This window comes from Aptenodytes patagonicus, chromosome 2 (genome assembly GCF_965638725.1).
Source record: "Aptenodytes patagonicus chromosome 2, bAptPat1.pri.cur, whole genome shotgun sequence".
In the NCBI taxonomy this organism is placed as follows: domain Eukaryota; kingdom Metazoa; phylum Chordata; class Aves; order Sphenisciformes; family Spheniscidae; genus Aptenodytes; species Aptenodytes patagonicus.
In genome coordinates this window covers 145,949,260-145,972,082 of record NC_134950.1, presented here as the reverse complement: position 1 = coordinate 145,972,082, position 22,823 = coordinate 145,949,260, and the positions used below count along the sequence as shown (strand labels likewise).

Sequence of the window (22,823 nt, the reverse complement as noted above, 5' to 3'; positions counted from 1 at the left end):
CTTCTGTATGTATTTTCACGCTTTTTGTAGCTTAAGCTATAAATGGCTGTATTCTAAATCTAGAAAAGAACTGCTCACATGACTGGAAAAGGGGTTTATTTGTATTGGAAGGAGATACTTAGCAATACAAAAGTTACCAGCCTATTGTAGCTGAAACTGCAGCAATTTAATGCCAGTAGAAGTTTCTTTCTGGTCAAGTAAAATTCCTGTGCTGAGTATCAAGCACATGGCACTGCTGTCTTTATACAGCCCAAAATTCCATGTCAGTGAAATGTTTACAAAGGGTGCTTGGTTAGATAGAAGAAACTTAGCACAGCTGCACTTATGTCAATATGCCAGGACTTTTTAAAGTCATCTTATAGAATCTTTTTTAAAAAAACCTAGATAATTCTGTGCTAAACAATATATTTTAATTGAAAATAGCATCACAGTTCATTGAACTACCTTAAATACAGCATGTCAGTATTTTAAGATGTGACTGTTGATGAGATTGACAAGATGTCTATGTTCTTTTTCCTTTCTGTTTTCTTCTGTTAAAAAAAAAAAGTAAAATAGAACCATAGTTCAGAACTTTTAGTACTTTTATTTATATTGTTGATGGTCAGCAATGAGATTTCTTCAGCAGTAGGAGATGCTGTGAAGCATAAACTAATACAGATTTTTTTCTTATTTATTCAGGTAATTGTGTCAATGAGTGTAGCATTTGCCAAACAGACTGAATTGTCAAGAATTGCTAGGCAGAACGAAGAAGCAGCACAAACACAGACTGTGCAACAACAGGGAATGCATTTTGAAATTAAAAAGCAATGTAGCGAAGAAGAGGTTGACGGCCCTCTTAGAAAAGCAACAGAAAAAGGCAGTACGCATGAAGAAGAATTGAAATCACTTTGCAAGGAACTCACTGAAGAGTCTGGAGAGATCAACTCACTTGGAGAACAGCTTCATTCTAATAGCAAGCCTGGTTGCATATTAGGACAGACCACACATGAATCAGTGATTTCTGAAGAACTTTTTTCCCATGTCAAAGGACTTACGGCAGAAGAAACACCGGTAAGCGTAAAAAAAAAAAATTGGCAGCCTGTAACATCTTATCTGAATAATCTTTCAAATGGATTTACAGTTCATTTCAATGAGAAAACTGCAAAGAAAGAAATTAAGATGAAAATTCTGTTTAAATATTTCCCTTTCCCTTTCAAAGGGGTGACAACTTTAAACCTAAATTATCTGCCCTTATTTCCTGTGTTCTACCTGACTATAATAGCGTTATGCTATGCTGTGAGGAAAGGAATATGACACTGGTTACATGAAAAGAAATTATTCCATTTCATGGATAAAACTGTATTGCAGGCAATAAATTGTATAAAGAGTTTTTGTAATCTAGGTTATATTCTAGTGTTTATACAAGGAACAGGTTAAAAATAGTGTTCAAAGAGTTTGAGTTCCTTGTGATAAAGGATATCAGCTGAACACAAAAATTATAGAAGTAATATGTGAAATACGTATTTAGCATTTCACAAACATGGGGTTAGGGGTAAGGTGTGGAATAAATACGGTAAAAAGCATTCATAAATTTTGACTCCACGATTTCATCCTAAGTTCAATTTTTTTTTCTTAAATTTGGCACTAGTTGAAGCAAAATATTACACTTGCAAATTTGTGTAACACTTAAATATTCTGATCTTGTATTATCTTGATAGTGAATAAACTGTATTATTCCTGTTTTGTATGATACTGCTCTCTCAAACTTCTCTTGTTGTACACACACACTCTCAAACGCATGTATGTGTGCTGCTGGATTTTCTGTTGAAATCCCCAAGAGTTAAAAGAGCTAACACTGTTCGTAGTTATTTTAAAAAACTTTTCCTTTAAATGGGGAATAATTCCAAGAAGCAGGCAACAAGATAATGCTTTTGTGATAGCTACTTTAATTTGTGAAACTACTTTCTAAAATTTATTTAAATATTTACTAGAAACTGTCATTAAACATAAAATGCTAAAATAGTTCCAATATTTCAGCGCTACAGTGAGATGACAGCACCAGACACAGAAACATCAAGTCAGCTGTTGTTATATGAAGAACATTTGGAAGACATGCGACAGGAGCTAGTACGGCAATATCAGGAACATCAGCAGGCAACAGAATTACTGAGACAAGGGCACATGCAGCAAATGGAACGTCAAAAAGAAAATCAAGAGCAGCTCTTAGCAGAGCTTGAGAGTCTTAAAGTGCAATTAGCTGAGGTAAGATGGGGTTTGACTCAATGAGTTAACATTGGTTAACAAAGGGACATCACCAGGCAGTATGTTTATTTATACTTGTATCTCTCTGTATATTGAGACACACATATTTAGTATATGCATGCACACACACACACACGTCTATTTGTGTGTGTATATATACAAACACATACATGTATAAAAGGCATATTTCTTTAATCAAAGCTCAGTCAGTGATGGATCAATGTAGACTTCTGTAAACCTGGAGAAAGCCTGCAGTGCTGCACAGCAGCCAGAAGAGTGAGTGAGTGCAGATGCATTGTAAACCATGCCATCTTCCAGATACATGGCCCTGTGCAGGATGCAGGCTAGCATCTGTTTACATCAATGAAGCCATCAGCCATGGCTAGAAATACTATAGAATTCTTCATTTTTCCTCATGCCCACTTGAGGTCTGAACTTGAACAGTATCAGTAGCTTCCTGCAACAACGTGTTTTGGCTTTTTTTTTTTTTTTTTTTTTTTTTTTTTTTTTTAAATCATGGGAGATGAAGTCCTTACTGACTGTTGGAATGAAACAAAATCTGTGGGTTTTGGTGGGAAACACCACTGTTTCTTTGCCTTTTTAAACTTAACTTGCTGTCACTCTGCATCTGTTCAAAGCCTATAGTAGGTATGCTAATGAAACTCATTAATTTATCTTAATAATTAAGTTTTCAAAAATAATGTCATTTATAGACTTGTCTTCAAGGATTCCTTCCCTTGAAAGACAAAGTAAACAGAATCCAGAAAAATTTGTCTTGCTGTTATTTAATTTCAACAATGTAACATTACAGAAATGCACATGGAAATAGTAATCAGTGAATTCTAAAATTCTTTGATTTCACTGTGGAGTGGAACTTTAGGTTCCTTCAGACCTTATCCAAGCCTGTTTCCATTCTATTTAAGTTTGGGCTCAAGGAGCTGGGGAATCTAGAGGGCCAGTCACTTGTATCCTAGGTGTCTTTTCCAGCAATGTCAGGTGTCTGTTTCTCCTAGCTGCTTTGTAGGTGTCTTTCTATCATTTATCCTGATAATTTTTCCTCTCAATATATACATCCTTTCTCCGTTTACCTCTTTGTCAATTTGCAACTGCATCTTTTGTCAGGGGTTGCAAATTCCTGAAACTAATGAAAAACATTAAGTAGAACTTACGCTGCTGGCTTTTCTCCAGTTTTTAATGCCAAGGATGGTTAATCAATAAGAACCGCATAGGAATGTAAGCATTGCGTTTAAGCCATGAACACTTCTAGCTCTTCTAAAAGAGAGTGTGTAGGCTTTTTAGAAAAAGAACTTATTTTCATCTTTTTTCTTGTGCAAAACAAGCATGAAATATTTAAAAATTAACCTTCCAGCTTGCATTGTGACCACTGTGTTTCATAAAGAGCATACAAATTGTGTGAAAATCTTAAAGAAGGTGTAAGATACCAAAAGTATTTATTAGCTGTATTCCATTCTAGAAAGCTTTCAGTGTCTTTGTAACCATTTAAAGAAGTGGACTGAAGTTTCACTGTGCAAAATACGTAAAAAATTAGAAGTGACAGGACTCACTAATACTCAGAAGCTTAAAAAATTGCATGTGCCTCTATAACACTTCTTTCTTAGCGAGTCTCAATGGAGAATGACAGCCTGGTTGCAGAGAGAGAGAGAATGCTTTTAGAAGAACTGGAATCATTAAAACAACATTCTGCACCCGGAAAAGAAAGGCTGTTTTGTGAGCTACAAAACAACAGCACACAGACAGAGGTAAATACGGACTTTGACTTTCTTGGCAGGTGTGGTATGTAAAACCAGTAAGATTCCTTTTCGCTGCTACTCTTTTTATGTAATATATTTTCCTAAAAGATGTTGGTTATTGCTTGAACAGAGCAGGTTTAAGAATCAAGAGGTGGAACTGGTAGCCATAGTTTTTTACTTCAGGTAAGCAGAAACTAGTTTAACAGCTTGAAGGTGGAGGTTATTATTATAGCTATTTGCTCAGGTAAACTCACATTTTCATATTGCTATAGCAACACCCAACAGAAAGTACAAGGACTGTTTAATCAGCGTAACAAAGTTCTTTCTAATAGGCTCTGCCTTGGATTTCCTGTTTTGTTTTTATTTATGTTTTAGTTAATTTTTCAACGTAGGAAGAGTATTTCTTGATTTGTAATTTGGTGCAGAAGTTTTATTAACAAAACACAACTAATTTAGGTTTTAAATTTCATGTTCTACTGCATATAAGAAGAATATGTTGATTCTGGCATGACAGGATTTCTGTCCTTTTTGTCTTCTCTCCCTCTGCAAAAACTTTATCAGAATGAAAATGAAAACCAAAACGATGTGAGAGAGCAGATCTTTGAGGATGAAGACGGAGGAAGAAAGCCTGATGAAACATCTTCAGCTCTTCTTTCTAAAGAAAGGTGCTTAGAACTGTTAAGACAACATAATTTTTTAAAAAATGTTGAGAATCATGTTGTTCTTGTTAAATTAATAATATTTATAAGCTCTATTCTGACTGATGATAATGGCATTTTTTATTCTAGATAACCATATTTTTAAGTTTACATACTTTAGATTAAACAATGTCTTATTTTTTTATAAAGCCTAACGATGTAATGGCATAGAGGATGAGACAAATCTTAACCTATTTTACTATATCTTTCGTATTACACACATATAGAATCATATACATCATTTATACACGTGTATTTGTATACCCATTGTATGTACATATATGAAATAAGTTAATATATATTTTTTATATATTGTAGGAATATAATTGTTGTATTTGATAATATCTTTTGACTATTCTGTAACTTTTTTAATCTGTGCAGACAATCTTTTTAATTGTCACTTTGAGAAAAGAGTAAGTTTATAATGAATACCAGGCAAATGTAGACCTCTGTTTAAAAGAATAACTAGATAAAATACCAAGATGTAAGTACAACTATTGATAAATAGTCTGACTTTTTACATATTTTGTAAAAAGAACTGACTTTAAAACAAATGTGCTTTTAATATTTATGTATATGATGTGGGTTTTAATCTTAAAAAAGAAATCTTAATTTTACTGCTTCAACTGCAAATCTTTCCTGGTTGCAAGGGTGTATAAGGGATAAAAACCACTTTGAAAGCAGGGGAAAATCAAAGGACTGATTAGTTTCTGTCCTGCAGACTTGTTTTTCAGAAGGCTAATGAGAAACTCATGAAGATTCTTTTAGAAGTTGTGAAGACAACTGTGGCCATGGAGGAGACAATTGGTCGCCATGTTCTCGGGTTACTGGATCGGTCTGGGAAAGTCCAGCCTTCCAAACCAGCTGGATGGGACACAGAGACAGAGGAGTCAGTAAAACCCTGTATCCGTGTGGGATATGAAAAAGGTACTGCTTATATGGTTTTCTATCTCATAACCAGTAGCATTTGAATACTTTTATTATATATATAAATAACCTTAGTTTTCAAATTTTAATTAAAAATAAACTTTTTTTAAAAACCTATTTGTCATTTGAATGCATATGACATCTCTGCTTAAGAGACAACGTTTCAGGAGTTGTCTGGGTCATGCCCCAAACCAGTTATGACTCCTATTTAGGGTCCTGTTGTAAAGCCTGTAACAGAATGGCAAAGTGATTGAGAAATACAAAAATAAATACGTTCCTGTTGAAGGAGGCGAAGAAAAAGAGAATGAAACATAGCTCCATGGCATCTTGCACCAACTTTACACCTTCCTCTGTACATATGGGGAATGGGAACTGGCGTCAAAGGCCGTATCTCTACTAGTGCACTTAACGTACGTAGGGATGTTGCTGGTCACTCTGGCCAGCTGGCATGGGACAGCCTGTATATATGCTTGTGGACTTCCTTAGCCTCCTAAAGAGGGTGGTTGCACGCAAGCAGCCTTCTGGAAACAGTTCCAGGAACTTTCTAGCTGCCAAGCCTTGCCCATCAGCTGTTTGGAGGAGTGCTAGTTGGCACAAGCCTAAAGGAGCATTTTAACATTGTAGTTAATTGCTTACTAGTGTCTTAAGAACTTTCCCAGGCTCTGTTTAATTTCCTGTGATTCTACTAGGATAGTGTCCGTTCATTTCTCTTTTGGGCAAGAATAGGTGCTCTATCATACTGCCATTTAGGTACCTATGGTACAGAAGCCAGCGTAAGGATGTGTACATTCATCCTGGGTCTTATGGGGAGGCAATGTGCAACAGATCAGTTCAGCCTAAACACATTATACATCTGGTTTTGGCTGGAATTTTAACTACTGTGAATGAGAAAAAGAACTGGAAGTCAAATACTACATTTCATTATTAAGAAAGGATCTACTATAGAGTAATAATACAAATGGTAAATGAAGATGAACTTTACCTCTTTCATTCAAAATGTAGATTATTAAATATGATTGATTCCCTCTGGCTTTAAATAATAGGTCACCTTAAGCCTTGGGGCAAGTTAAGAAAGGATATATGACTTGTAGCACAGTGACATGTCTCTCAGTTGATTACTCAAAAGGTTATCTGCAGTGAAATGTGTACAGTTGCAGTTTAAGGATTCTTGAATTTTTCAAGTTAACAGCACTTTTATGCCTGTATAGTACTGCTGTTTCATTAAAAACCCTCATAACTTTTGTTTTCTGCACTTTTCACTGTATTTAATTGTGAGGAAAATTATTTTTTGAAAACTCAGACTTCTGAGGCTTTGCCTTTTTCACCAAATTTTAGATTGAGTAACTAAGCTTCTGGCATTAGATTTTGATACTTGCCCAGGAGACCTTAAAGATTGAGAACATCTACTACTATAATTGAAGGAATCACTTCTTTCAAAATGGCCTATTCTTGCACTTTATTTTGAGGTGGGAAATGAATGAAGTTTGCTTATGTCAAAGCAGTTCAGAGTAAGTATCTTCAACCACTGGCGACTATTTTCCACGCAGTCTCCTAGCCAAATGGTAAAAAGAGCAATGACCAGGCTCAAAGTTTACTACCACCTCCTTTTGCATTCTGAGGTAGTCTTAAATTTTATGTAAACTGCATTTTAAATAAGTTTTCTGTATTAAAACCAGCAATTTATAAATATTCTTTGTATTCTTTGTGTTCTCATTGTGTAGTCTGAGGTGTGTAAAAAGCATTGAGGTTTTCACAACGTACATTGCTGTCCTGGTTTCGGCAGGGATAGAGTTGATTTCCTTCCTAGTAGCTGGTACAGTGCTGTGTGTTGGATTTAGGGTGAGAACAAAGTTGGTAACACACCGATGTTTTAGTTGTTGCTAAGTAGTGCTTACACTAGTCAAGGCCTTTTCAGCTTCCCATGCCCTATCAACTGAGAAGGCTGGAGGTGCACAAGAAGCTGGGAGGGGGCACAGCCAAACTGGCCAAAGAAACATTCCATACCATGTGGCGTCATGCTCAGTACATAAACTGGGGGAAAGCTGGCTGGGGGGGCCGCTGCTCGGGGACTGGCTGGGCATCGTTTGGCGGGTGGTGAGCAATTGCACTGTGCATCACTTGTTTTGTGTATTATTATTACATTATTATAATTTTATTTCCATTATTAAACTGTTTTTATCTCAACCCACGAGTTTTTCTCACTTCTGCTCTTCCAATTCTCTCCCCCATCCCACCGGGGGGCGGGGGGGGGGGGGGGAGCGCGAACGGCTGTGTGGTACTCAGTTGCCAACTGAGGTTAAACCATGACAGTTACTTTTCCCAGTTTATGTACTGAGCATGACGCCACATGGTATGGAATGTCCCTTTGGCCAGTTTGGCTGTGCCCCCTCCCAGCTTCTTGTGCACCTCCAGACTTCTCAGTCGGTAGAGCATGGGAAGCTGAAAAGTCCTTGGCTAGTGTAAGCACTACCTAGCAACAACTAAAACATCATTGCGTTATCAGTTTTGTTCTCATCCTAAATCCAAAACACAGCGCTGTACCAGCTACTAGGAAGGAAATTAACTCTCCCTGCTGAAACCAGGACAATTGCCCAAAGAAATAAAAACGTGTTCTGGTTATGAAGGCAGTGATCACAGGCCGTCACAGTTACGTGTACTGTGGTGTTACCTAGTGCATTCACTGAATCTAGTTCATAGTTATATCATGCCTATCCACAGAACACGTGCTGTTGTTTTTCTCCCTCATTCTCATTTACTGAGAATATTGCTGCCTTTTCTCAGACAATAAATACGTAACTGTATGTACAAAGTGCTAATACATGATTGTTGCCCTTCGCTACTCTCATACGTGCTTGCTCTGCACAGGCCTGTACAATGCACACTACATGCGTTCGCTTTTTGCCTGGTCCTGCACAGTGATGTGTATACTTGTATTTGTTGCTAATTATTGTCGTTAACAATTCTTAATACGGATTACTTGCATTACATATATGTAGAAAAACACAGTTAAGAGAGTAGCTTTATTTGGTATTTTAGAGTGGGTATAATATAGACTTATGCCTAGCTTTCATAATACTACTGTCTAAATGCACAACAGGCCCTGTAATTGGAATGTATTGTTAATTTATTGTGAAGTCTTCTGGTGAAAGAGTACTCTCCTAAATAGAAGAGAACTGTATTCTGTTCTGCTAGTGGTAAAGGTTGACTGTTTTAACTCGTGTTTGCTATTAGTGTATTTTGAAGAGGCATGTAAGGATTCACTCTTCTGTAACAAAGCAGTTTGTCTGTTATTGTAATGCCCCCCCTTGGTATAGAGCTGTTCACATACCAGTTGTTTATTTCAGTATTCTTTTTTGCATGTTTCCTTACATTCAGAAATAATTATGAAAGGAGGAGAAACCAAAGAAAACAGTGAGGATTAAAGAAGACCCAAGCTTACAGTGACTATAATGGGTGAATGTATAGTTTGTAATGTATCTCTGAGGTTGGATTCACAGTTCTCTTTTTTTTTTTTTTTCCTTTCAGAATGATACAACAGCATCCTTGCTGTGTACATAGTTCTGCCACTGGGGTTAGACAGCCATAGTAGCAGTCGTACTGTTTCATCAGCTGAAGTATTTGATCCTTCTTCAAATGGAATTAGATGACAAATTCTGTTAATGTTTTCAGCAACAGGACTGTTGCTGTTCATTTCCTATACTTCCACTGAATGGCCTGAGAGGACATAAGCGTTTAAAATTTTTTCCCCATTGTTTTCTGGAAGTAAGAAGTAGATAGACACTACTTTTATATTTTAACCTGTGCATGTTGTTGTATTTTCTAATACCTAGCCAAACAGATCTTCCTTTTTAATTACTTAGGAAATTTGTAGGAATAAATTTGTACCAATAAAAATCTAATAATAAAATAGAAAAAATGTGTTTTAATAAAGTGAATTCTTTCTGACCTTTTGAACGTAATCCATATTTATTGACAAGCAAAACTCAGCTTACTGTTATTGCTGAGTTTCAGCATTTTAAGAAGTTGAATCATTAAGGTCACATGCTTATAACCACAGCCTGATTTACAGAGCATGTAGAGGTTTATCTGGGACCTTGCCTAGGTTATTGGCTACCACAGGTTTTTTATTTCTAGCAGAGTGAGTAAAGTTCAAATTTCAGTCATAAAACGTATCATTGGAAGTGAACAGCATTTGTGCAAAGTAATCCAGTGAGTTAATTACATCTGGAGATTTGGGCCAGGAATCATCATGACAGAGCCAGCAGGCTTTGCTGTTCTCCTCCCTCAGATATTGTACCTGGGGTAGAGGGACTGCAGTAGTGCAGGTTGCTCTGGAGAAGCATTCCTTGAATGTTAAATCCTCTTACCTACTTTCTGAGCTCCTTGTTTCCAGTGTACCAAGAACAAGCTAGTAAATAGCATTATACACTGAACCACCATAAAACTGATTTTGTTTGTTTGTTTGTTTTCAACTTGTAACCCCTAACCTTAATTTCTCAGTGGAATCCCAGGAGTAAACTGAGATACTAGCTCTACATGGTGCAAAATATGTATTGCTTCATAAATGTCAGTTGGCAGCTCATAAACAACTTCTGTATCTGAAACTTCTGAGTAAGCACTGTATAATTAAGCACTTTTCTTAAGATTTAGTGGGCCATGACATCTGACATGCTAAACTGCAAGCTTTGTGGCAAGGAAACAGTATGAACCTTTGTTGGGGGTTTTTTTTGGTTACAAGGAGAAGACATTTTTACTTGGGCCAGTTGTATTCTATTTATTATTTTGTGTCGACTGAAAAAAAAATTGGGGGACAGAGAATTTGATTTTAGTTCTTTTGGGGTGGGAGATTGAACAACAGTATAGGGATTAGTAAAATGGGGGTTAGGCATTCAACTGCCAGTGGTGGTTAATAAGACTTGACAACATTTCTATTTCTTGCTTCCACCACTGAAAATCTTCTGGAAAGATGCTGTACTAAGATGCTGTGTACTAAGACCATTTTCAGGGGAAAAAGATAGGGAGATTTTCACTTTGCAGTTCGGAAGACATTTAACATGAACTCCTGTTCATAAGTGCCACTTTGTAGAAATTATAATATGGGCATCTACATTTATCATTTGCCATTGATTTTTCTATTTGAGTTGCCAACCCTACAGTATAAGCAGAATTATTACAGGTGTTGTGTGCATTTGATACTTTTTGTTTCCTTTTTTATCTTTGAGAGTAGTAAAGTTTCCATGTGCCAAATTATACTTTAGGTGACAGCTCTCTCTTTCTTTCCTCATTTTTTGTAGTTACATTTCAGGTAAATTGTGATGTTTTGTTCTGAGATTTTTCATATAACAAAATTATATTTTAACTTTGGTTTGTTTTGTATTTATCCAGAAGAAATGGAAGCAAATTACAAAAGAACTGACATAAGCAAAACAGGAGTTTAAAATCTTGTTATTAGTTCTTGGAGGCTAAATTGTACTGTTCTGGTCACTGGCAAGAAGAAGTAATAGTATTAGTGATACTATTAATGTAAGAGTCATATTCCGGACCTGACTTTTAAAAGATTACATTCTGAGCAGGCATCAGTGTTTTTAAGTTTTTCTCTAAAAGTTTCAGATAGCCAGAAGTTTAGACAATTTTGCAACAGACTGCACATTTCTGCAGTTATTTTGTATAATGTTTATTTTTGTATTTGACATACAGTCATCACTGCACAATTCAACTGTACCTATCAAGCAAGTAATTTACTAAAATATAAGGATTATAGGACGTGAATTATGGGTTAAGCCTGAGAAGGAGAACAGGAATGTTACATAGATAATTTGTACTCCATCAAGAAAGAATTAGATTGTGCAATAACTAATATGTCATTGTTTTATCTTGTTTATAACTGTGCTACTGTACTATGGGCTTTTATTTTGTGAGATCTCTGAAGCTAAGCAGGGTCTTACCTGGTCAGTACTTAACATGGGTGGCCTCCAAAGAGCATCAGGTGCTGCAGTAAGTGTGTCAGTAGGGAATATGTTTTCCTTCAGCTCAGTCTTTAATCAATACTTTGGCACAGCATTTGGAAATACTTATGCTGCTGCATGTCCATCTTAAATGCAGGTCCTTTCTGCTCTGAGGATATTAAAGCTTCTGCATCACTATTGATATTTTGAGACACCCAGAGCCAACTTAGCCTCTGCTAGGGTGACTCCCCTACAGTAGTTTGTGACTGAAGTTCCAAAGTGCAGCAGAAAGTGCTTTGAAATCCTGTGTAGATGAAAGGTGCTATGTGAATGTATATTCTATTCATCTGGTTATTCGTTCCGTTCATGCATATAGTGTGCTTCTGTTTTTTTCCCTTTGCAGTGTGAAAAGAGTTTGTAACATTATATCCTACATATCTAAAAGAAGATATGGAACAGTAATGATTAACTAGAAGAAAAAAAATACGTCTGCATTTAAAAAATCTTAGCAATTATAAGATAAAAGTAAACAAAACCAAACCTTTCTAAATTAAAATTTCTGTACATTAGTTTGTTGTATATGGGTCATATATATAGCTGCATCCATAATGAAATAAATGCATAGATATTATTATCAGAGTGTTTGCAAATATAAAAGTATAGTAAGTAAACCAGGTGGTTAATCATGTTGCAACTTGTTAAAAAAAACTAAAAACAAACGTGAAAACTAGAATCTGACTTTCTTGCTAGGTTCAAACAACATCAACAAGAGGACTCGTATTTCCAATGTTATTTGCATGCCTGGTTAAGAGGCAAGAGCAAATATAAGGCAATTGTATCCAACAAGAGTACTAACTACGTTTTTAAAGGCAATTTGTAAAATTGACCTATTACAATTTCATTTCAATTTCTGTAACTAAACAAACTGTTCCAGTTCAGCAGTCACAATTCATGGAGTAACCAGGAACTTAAATTCAAAGATAACCCAGTATTGCAACTCCTATTGCTAAACAGGCATGGACTATTCTTAACTCATTTAGTTATACTGCTGTTTTGCAAAAATAAGGGGGTTTTTTGAGAAAACCTTAAGCAAAACCAACATCTAATTTTTTTTAAAAAAAAAACAACTCACCAAAACATTTACTTTATTTTAAATATATTTCAGAAATATACTTCATTAAAATAAACTCTTTTCAAAAAACTTTCCACAATAGCGTTTATTTCTGACATTTCAAATCTAACAGCCTAATGACATAACACTTCATTTTTAAAACATGATATCAACAATCGTTATCTACCATCGTGATGTACTACTGTATTGTTATTTCATACTGAAAGTGTGATTTTAAAAGATCTCAGGAGTTTGCTTTCACTTGTCTTGCTTAAGTACAGCCCTGAATTCTAAATATGGCAAATTTACTGCTTTCTAGATGAACTGCTATCAGTTTAATACCATAGGCAAACTTTGTGTCTTCTACTTCTCAGACAGTCTGGATAATGCCCTTAAACTGAATCAGACCTCAGGAAGATTGAGAAGTAGGCAGGTGCCAGGTGGCCCATCAGTAGGGACAGTTACAGTCCCCCTGTGCTGTACCCCCTGTGCTGTACCTGGTTTGTTCAGCTACCCATTTTCATCAATTTTCAGTTCACTAATAATAACACTGAATTTTGATGTTCTGTATTCTAGTCTGTTTGTCCTGAGAAGCTGTCTGAATTACGTGTGTGTCTTTCCCTTTACTCACTTGAGTCTGTGCTTTTGAATCACTAACTTGAACAATTTTGTGTTAGTGCACGCTAACATAGCTGGGCATTGGTGAAACAGGGACTGACAGTCTGTTGTTTTGGTTTTTTTTTTAAACCTGGTTGTATTTTAAAGTTGTTGTTGCAAGTTATTCAAAGTAGTAAGGGTTACTGATAGTAACAAAAGGTTTGAAGATGAGCCTCAGAGCTCAAAAGCATACTGAAAGGACGTCTAAAATATTCTCTATGTTAGTATCTCCTTTTCATAGAATAGCTTGGGTTGGAAGGGACCTCTAAAGGTCATCTAGTCCAACCCCCCTGCCGTGGGCAGGGACATCTTCAACTAGATCAGGTTGCTCAGAGCCCCATCCAACCTGACCTTGAATGTTTCCAGGGATGGGGCATCCACCACCTCTCTGGGCAACCTGTTCCAGTGCTTCACCACCCTCAGCGTAAAACATTTCTTCCTTCTATCTAGTCTAAATCTGCCCCCCTTTAGTTTAAAGCCATTCCCCCTTGTCCTCTCGCAACAGGCCCTGCTAAAAAGTTTGCCACCGTCTTTTTTATAAGTCCCCTTTAAGTACTGAGAGGCTGCAATAAGGTCCCCCCGAAGCCTTCTCTTCTCCAGGGTGAACAACCCCAACTCTCTCAGACTTTCTTCATAGGAGAGGTGTTCCATCCCTCTGATCATTTTCATGGCCCTCTTCTGGACCCACTCCCAACAGGTCCGTGTCTTTCTTCTGCTGAGGGCTCCAGAGCTGGACGCAGTACTCCAGGTGGGGTCTCCCCAGAGCAGAGTAGAGGGGCAGAATCACCTCCCTCAACCTGCTGGCCACGCTGCTTTTGATGCAGCCCAGGATACGACTGGCCGCCTGGGCTTTTCTCTTTCCCTTCTGCTTGTTTTTAGTTAACACATTGCGTATCTTGTTTGTGTAAGTTTTAGTATACAATATTTCCCTTTCTGTCTTTGTGACCAATACAAATATTTTAATCATTTTATGACTTGTCTTTCTAATTGTAACTCAGATGTACAGTTTTTCATGTTGTGAAGTGCTAAGAGTCTGTGTGAAAAGGTAACCGTTGTTTTTCCAGAGTCCTGTTCCTCGTATCATGGTAGTAGTATGGGACATGATGATATTAACGTGTGGTCAGGAGCAACGGATGAAGGACTACTGAGCCAACATCTTGCAGAAAGTGGAGTGGAAATAGATCCTGAAAATGAAGAACTCATTCTGAATATTAGTTCTCGACTACAGGCGGCTGTTGAAAAGCTTCTGGAAGCTATCAATGAAACTTCAAATCAGGTAGGGTGATCTAACAGTGAAGCATCTTGAATTTTGTGTCTCGATGATTATTTCCCCCCCCCCCTTTTATTTTTCTCATGAATGTGTTTTTATAAGCCTGAAACGTGTAGGCTCATTTTGAAAGCTGAAACAATATTTCAGGTGCCTACGCCCAAAAAAGTCTGCTCCAGCATTACTTTACTGATGAAGTTAGATTCATGTTAGAAATCTGCTTTGGTCTGCAGAGGAAGCCTGAATTTGGGCATGTTTATCAGTCTAGGGCACTCTTTCAATGCTCATATGGCTCATCTGCATTCTGCTGCAATCGAGAGATGAGACAGGAGGTGTCAGGGCACATTGAGCTGGCCCTTGTGAAGAGAGAGGATTAAGGGGAACTGTGCCCAGTTCTCTTGACAAACAATTTAGTCAATTGACTGGCCAAAAAGGTGGAGCTCTCCTACTGTCTCTTCCAACTATGATTTAAACATGGCCAGTTAAGCACATGTCCACCTTGCTGTCAGAAAAGGAATCTGCGCTCCAGCTCTCCAGTATTTATGTGAGGTATATGATTCATGAGTAGCCTCCAAAAAAGAGGCAGTGTATGGGTACTCTTTTCTGTTTGCTGTCGGGGTACTTTGCATGGTGGGATGTTAGTTGCTCTCTGGAGTACTTCCCTGTTAATTGAAATGGGAGCTGTATACCTAGCTCAGTTCAAATCACACTGCTTATATCGTGTGCTTTACTTTTAGATTATGTACACCTCAATTTGAAAGTACCAAAGTAAATACTCTGTATCTCACTGTAACTTTTTAGGCTCTCTTGAAGAACTCAGTCTTTAGAGTCAGCTCCTTAATCTATTTGAGACTAGAATTCAAAGGATACAGTGTGGTTTATGCTACAGACCCATCTATTAGTTAACCTAGTAATGATGTTACTGAAAAAATCATTGCTTTCTTGCCTCTAGGTGTAAAATGTGTAAATCACAACTACTGGAAATGAAGGTGAAAAAAATCTGTGATGATGAAAGTAATAGGAAAATTCAGCTAATACTTTAAAAGTTTTAAGCATTTAAGTATTTGTTGTTTTTGAAAAACACTTCAAAAATGAAGTTGATGCTCTTTTCTTCTTTTTAAAAAAAGAAAAAGATAAAAGACTAATTTGTGATTTACTCAAGTTAAAAGTAATTTAAATACAAATTCAGCGAAACCCCCTCTGGCTTACCTAAAGCAAGTAGTCTGGTGGATCTTGTAAATCAGTTTCTGCATTGCATTTATTTGCAAACTGATTCTGCAACAGCTCTCTTCTGTTTGAGCATGAGTTCAGTTAAAAAGAGATGTTTGGCTTTTTGAGGTCTTTTTTCAGCTTAAGGCCTAGCATTACACAATAACAAAAAAGGATACACAGATACTCCAATATATGGAGTTCTTAAAAAAAGATATATAGTTAGGCATTTGTAGGAAATCTTGCATTTAAAGAGCAGATGATAAAACTTGAAAGTTTTACAGTAATTAAGAATTCATGCTGCGATTATAAAAGTATTGTCAATTATTTATTCCACTTGGTGGTGGTTTTTTCTGAACATTTCGCTGCTGATCTTTAGGGCTATGTATAAAACTACTACATTTAAATTACTTTACTTTTGTGACTGATATTTTCGCAGTAAGTATTTACTCTTCATGATACCAATGAAAGTACTCAGTGTATTCTAAGCAGCTTGTTTTTATTTATTGTCAGTTGATTGAGAAAGTTTATTTTCCCTCCATAGCTTTGTAGCTGAGACCTTGCCAATACCAGCAACAGAGTTACGTTTTGGCTCAAACACATACACACACCTTTTTTTCGTATGGATTATACAAGTATGGATTTATCCCTGATGGTCATATCTGTTTAGGTTTTTTTAAGTTAATAAAATGTTAATCTGTTTACACATTTTCCCACAGTATTAAGTATAAATACTGATATCTTTTCTGACTGTTCTGTAGAGGTACTTCACAAGTGTCCAAGCTTGTCTGCTTTGCAATGACTGTTGTGTGCTTACTGGATTATATACAGTTCCTGTATATACCAAGGCTTTGTAGGTGACTTGACAATCATTTTTAAACATTCAGAAACTGAATACTTTATTTTTTCTACTCTGCAATATTTTATTATCAGAAACTAATCACAGGCAGAAAAGATTTTGACCTTTCCTCTTAATCAGTTGTGTTGCACATACAGACGTGTACCCATCTCTTAAAATAAACTTAAAAGAGTGAGAGAAACCTGGCAAAATCTTCAAAGTAGCTATTTGAGACCTGTCTGAACACACACTTTCAGACCTGAAGTGCAGTTTGAATCTTTTCAGGCAAGGCATACAGTGGGTGTATGAATTCAAATTCCACCTGCTGGTGTTACATATAGGTAAATAAATCAAGCCACTCCCCTGAACTCTTTCGGTTGGGAGATACTAACAGGAAGCCTTTAAACTAGCAGAGTTTGAGAAAGTCCTTCCTGTTGGAAGGACAAGATTGAAGGCAAATAATGACATACCTGTATTTCTCTTTCATTTGCCATAGTGGAGATGGAAAATCAGTTTTAGTTTCTGTTCTGCTAGCTTGCTTGTCTGCTGCAGCGTACCTGTGCAGGCAAAACAAAATTATGCTTCCTTGCCTTGGAAATTACCTGCTAGCTGCTATTGGAAGATTTCTGTTGCTTTTTCGTGTGAAACTTCTCTAAGAAGGATTTTTAGGAGTGACCGTACGAAGTTTTCTTGCACCTCGCTCTGTTTTGGATTAATCCACTCCTGAATTACTCTGCTTGAGAATGTGATCTGAGGCTTCCTGCTGATTCTGAGTAGGTTTGTCACCGACGGTGCTGATATGTGTCTTCAGACTGTTAAATGTATGTGTTCTGTTACAAATGCCTGTAAGAAATTCTAAAACCAGCCTAGCTAGTGCAAAATACCCATGTGACGGTTGAGAAGACAGCAACAGTAATATTTTTTGGAATGGATTCTTACCGCACCTGCTGGGCGTCTAACCTGTTTAGTGGTTTATGGACTGAAGGCCAAGAAGAAGATACATACGAGGTTGAATCTCGTGTGCCTTTACCATATCCTTTTCCTTTCACTGAACACTTGGATGAGAATAATTCTGTAGTTGTAAATACTTCAATTTTTCACTTCAGCCACAAAAAAAAGGGGCACATTTTAAAAGTTGTTTCTAAAATCTCCTTGCCTACACCTCCCTATGCAGTAAGTATAAAAGTTTTTAAAATAAATTGTATTTTAAACCAGCTTAAATAGAAGAGAATGCAGTGAAAAATTATATAAATTTGTTTCTATTGTTAAAGTTATTATGTACTGCTGACAGGCTTTTTTCCTAGACAGTTTTTAATGGGCACTGAAAAAGCTTTAATTACACAATTCTCTCTGTTCATTTCTAATGAAAGAAATTTAGCAGACACAGAAATATATTGAATTACAGAGATTTGAGATCTCTTTTTAAAGCACTTCAATGTTACTTATTACATTATATTTTTCTCACTGTGAATAATTTAGTGGGGAGGGGGGCTGCAGTCAGTTAAAATTATTCCTTTATAGCTTTCATGCACGGACTAGTAACATTAACTAGCACAAGCTTGCTAATGGCTCCCAGTCATCCTGTGAAGAAATTTTTGTTCTTGAAAAATCACGTTCATGTTTGTGCTTCTTTTTGGTTTTGCCCTATGATATTTTTAATAATACTTTGAGTTGTTATTACTGAAAAGAGCTGGAGAATAATTTTTATTCTGAGTTTTAGTTGGAGTATTTGATGCATTTGAGTAAGCCATTTTTATGGTTGTCTATGTACAGTAAACCTATCACGTTTCCCTTTTATCTGAGATGGGTCTTACATTAAGCACTTCAAAATGTAAGAATAAAGTAAGAATACTCTGTGATTTTTTTAAAAAATATCGCAAACCAGTGCAAGTATTCAGCTGCAGTATTTATACCTTTCTTTAACTCCTGTCAGAATAAATAGTTCACGTTAATGATGTCCATCTAAAAAGGAATGCTGTAGAAAAGAAATCAAGTATTTAAATTCAGTGTATTATAAAAGAGAATGTAGTGATTATTCAGATATTCTTTTCAAACTGTAATTTTATTTATAAGTGAATAATCTTGTGTGCAATGTTCGATGAGATGTTCCTAACCCATTTTTCTGAGATTTTAAAGCAAGCTAATCGTACTCATGAACTTAACTGGAGATGATGAGAACACTTTTATTTTTGAAGAAATTGAAAGAATATGTTTATAGAAACTGTAGCAAAGCCACAGGAGTTACTATCTTAAAAATATATGCCAATATCCATAATACTGAAAAGGAAAAGAAAAAAAAAAAGGGGGGGAGAGGAGCAGGAAATACGTCTTATTTCATTTTCTGATGTTGTTCTTATTCAAAATAAGTTGTCTTATTTTGAATACAAGCCACACAAAGAACTCATGCCTGGTTCAGCTCTAACAATTTGTATCTGTGTCCCTTGAAGAGGTGGACGTAGGCTGTAAATGTTAACAGCTGAGAAGTAGAGATGATCTCGCTAATTGACTCCAGTTTGCTGTTATCTTAGATGAACATTTTGTGTAATTGAAACTTCTAACGTTACAGTAATGTTCCTTCTTCACTATTTTGCTTTTGTAATTCTAATTTTAATTCTTTTTGAAATTATCACTTTGGGTATGTCTAAACTGGGCAGTAAGTATACAATTTTATGCATTTCAGTCCTGGTTTTCCAGTAGTTTAGGTTAGTGACGTAGTGAGATTGTGCCACATCTGTGGTAGTACACATGAAATATTAACCCATCAGACAAGCAGAGAAGAATAAAAAAATCCTTAATAATTCTGTTAGGTGGACACAGTTGGAAGAAGCATTGCTTTACTGCATTGTTGGTTGAAAAGTGTGGTATATTCAAAATTCACATTTTGCTGGTGTTCTTATTTATCTTCATCTTAAAAAGAGATGAAGCACACCACTTGTGTCAATTTATAGCAACACTTCTGCCAGTTTTATGCAATGTTTTTTAGCCGTTCTAAGTATACGGTGGGTGATAGCTTACTCATATTTAGTACAAAACTCATATGTAAATAAAGGTGAATCTAGTGTAAACTCATAAACCAGGAATTACCGGAACAAAGACACGGATTTAGCCAGGTGGCTCATTGAGTTCACTATACTGACAAAGCCTATTTGCTTAGACTTTTGTACTGAGTCAATCTTCCTATTGTAGTCTGCAAATTTGTGTTCAGTAAAGATATTATTGAATGTCTAGTGAAGTTATGTGAGACTTCTCATCACACTGTAAAGCAACTGTTAATTAAATAGGAATGATAGGATAGTTATTTATCAGAAAACCTTTGATTTATCTAACTTCTGTAATTTTTTCCTGTGGTAGCTTGAACATGCTAAAATTACTCAGACAGAACTCATGCGAGAGTCCTTCAAAAAGCAACAAGAGGCCACAGAATTTATCAAGTATCAGGAAGAACTACAAGAACGTCTTAATGAAGAAATCAAAGCCAGAGAGCAGTTGGCTTTGGAGCTTAATAAAGCTGAAGGTGAGTAGCTTTTTTGATCAGTTGTTGGACTTTGCACTCAATTACCTATTAATTGGGTAAAGAAATTGCAAATTAGATCAATTTCTTTGCAAATTTTAGAATGTTATCAGCCTTCTGGATAGTTATGGACAAGATGACCTCCGGAGGTCCCTTCCAACATCAAGCACTGTGATTCTGTTTCCCAACTTTGCCGCGCTTATTATTGTCTGACTTACTAAAAATAATAGGTTGGATATGTGTTACTGTCCTCAAAATTAATTTATTTCATCATAACATGTCTGCCTGTGCAGACAAGCTTAAATATTAACAACTTAGAATCATAGAATCATAAACAGTTGAGGCTGGAAGGCACCTCTGGAGATCATCTGTTTCGACCCCCTGCTCAAAGCAGGGTCAGGTAGAGCGGGTTGCCCAGGACTGTGTCCGGTCAAGTTTTGAATGTCCACAACCTCTCTGGGCAGCCTGTTCCAGTGTTTGACCACTGTCAAAGAGGGGAGAGAAAAAAAATTTTTTTTTTCATGTGTTGAGCTGCAGTTTCCCATATTTCAGTTTGTGCCTGCTGCCTCTTGACCTTGACTTAGTTCCACACAAACGTGGATAAAAACATAGAACCTTCACTGTGACTTTGATGATATGGTGGTGATATGTTTCAATTTTCACTCTGTTTGAAGTGATCTTTTTAAGTGTATTTGGAACTGCGTTAAGGAAGCAATTAAAAATTGTAGGGTGTTACAACAGGGGAAATCTAATCTTTTCTGACATCAGGAAAATATGCTCAAATCTGACAGACACTTAATTTGTTCTTTAGAAGTAGCTTTATTGTTTCGATAGCTGAATGTTTTGTTTCCACCAAGCATTTCTACCACTATCTGTTTGTAATTAGCATCTGGAAAAGATGCAAAAAACACCTACCCTATAGGTAGGACCTCTGTAGTAGTAAGCAGAAAGATATTTTAGTTAGTTCTGAAGCTCAACAGACTTCTCTGTTTCAAAGTGGGAGCATAGAGTAAAGTTTTATAGCCAAATGTTATTCCTGGAGAATGCTACCCTGCCAGCTTTCCTCTTCTTTTTACACAGACAGTCCGTCCAACGTGAGTTCACACACTATTAATAGCTGGGACACACATAACCTGAAAAGAAGTGCAGGTTTCTAAGCCATGTGTCTAAAATGTGGTGTGAGGGACAGTTGGTAGCCTGTCAGTTCACACAGCATAAACATTGTGTCATCAGCACCAGTACTGGCTGCAGCATTTCAATGGCTTTAGCAAAACTAGAAAGGAGGAAAATTGATTTCGGAGGGAATAGATTCAAATCTGAAAGAGGCATTATTACTTTTTTTAATATTAAATTAAGAGTGAAAAAATCTTGCATGGAACACATCTTAACATGCAAAAAAGATGAAATCTTCCACCAAAATATAGATGACCTAAGAATTTATATTCTTGCACAGATGGAGTTACAAAACTGTTTAGTCTTGATGAATTTCAGAACGTAGGCAGCTTTTATGTCTGTTGCTGCTTTCCTTGGAGGATAATATTTTTGTCTTGATAGAATTTTTATTCACAAATCTTCAATAATAAAGTAAAATAGGCTAATACATTAGGACAAAGAGAGAGGTTAGTGTTAAGTTTTACTTAAAGGGAGGAATCTGTCATAATGTCAGAGCTGTCTGCATAGGTTTAATCCTACAAGTAGCATTTAAAAAAAAAATCATACTAGAGACTAATTTTATTTATTAAGTTCATAATAATTTTTTTTTTTTATCTCTGTTGTTTTGCCTTTCTGGGTCTATATTTTTTGGCTTAGTTAGGTTCTCCACTAAGAACTACAAGCTTGCCTTTTCATTTACAATAAATACATTTCCATTTGTGTAGGACTCTCTTGCATAGAGTGCATGCATAATTGTATTTGAAGATTACATCCCACAGAAGGAGACCTGCTTATTATCAATTTTTTATTTTCTTTTTTTATTATTATTTTTATCCTATTACCACCAGACAAGCAAAAAATCTAAAATTAACTGGGTTCTTCTCTTGAGCAGTGCGCTTCTGTTACAAAATTTGCTTGTGCAAACAAATTAATAACAGCAAAGAAACTGCAAACTCTTCCTAGATGCCAGTTTGTAGATAATGGGATTGCCCATATGTAAATGAACGCAAAAATTACCTGTAAAATTTTATTAAATGCTTGAAATATTCCATCAGAGCCTGGTTTGGAGATATAATAGATGAGTCAAGTATGTATTTTTTGCTAGCAAAGAAAGTATATTAAACACGAAAATGTAGTGAGAGCTATGAAGCTATGTTTTGCACTCTCCGGATTTTATCTGATAATGTTTTATTTGGGAAAAAAAAAACTTGGAAGCATATAAAGTGGAAACAATCTTCAAAAATTTTTAACTGGAATGTAATTTTGATCAGAGCAATAGCAATGTCAGTTTATAAGACTTGACAGACCGGCTGTGTCGATTTGGTTCATGAACAGTTTTGGAATATGAGAGACAGAATTTGATGTTAGTTCTAGCCCTTCATAGATATATTGCATAGTTGAGCTTTTAAGTTAGGTGCAGATTTATGTCACATGTAGAGATTTAATTCAGTTCAGTCTTTGCAGGAATTCAGCTAATTTGTCCCTCTTACTGCTTTAATGCTTTATAACTCCTGAA

At 36.2% G+C, this 22,823-nt stretch overlaps 1 protein-coding gene across 11 annotated transcripts in view; it reads left to right on the top strand.

Moving 5' to 3' along the window:
• Nucleotides 1-22,823, top strand: part of AKAP9 (A-kinase anchoring protein 9) — a 120,473-nt gene that overhangs the window by 61,251 nt on the left and 36,399 nt on the right. For all 11 annotated transcript variants that reach the window (XM_076331534.1, XM_076331540.1, XM_076331541.1 and 8 more), the window contains 7 exons: nt 679-1,050; nt 2,017-2,241; nt 3,861-4,001; nt 4,554-4,657; nt 5,412-5,617; nt 14,395-14,606; nt 19,996-20,158. In XM_076331534.1, the coding sequence (XP_076187649.1) occupies nt 679-1,050; nt 2,017-2,241; nt 3,861-4,001; nt 4,554-4,657; nt 5,412-5,617; nt 14,395-14,606; nt 19,996-20,158 (1,423 nt within the window). The remainder of the gene's footprint in view (nt 1-678; nt 1,051-2,016; nt 2,242-3,860; nt 4,002-4,553; nt 4,658-5,411; nt 5,618-14,394; nt 14,607-19,995; nt 20,159-22,823) is intronic.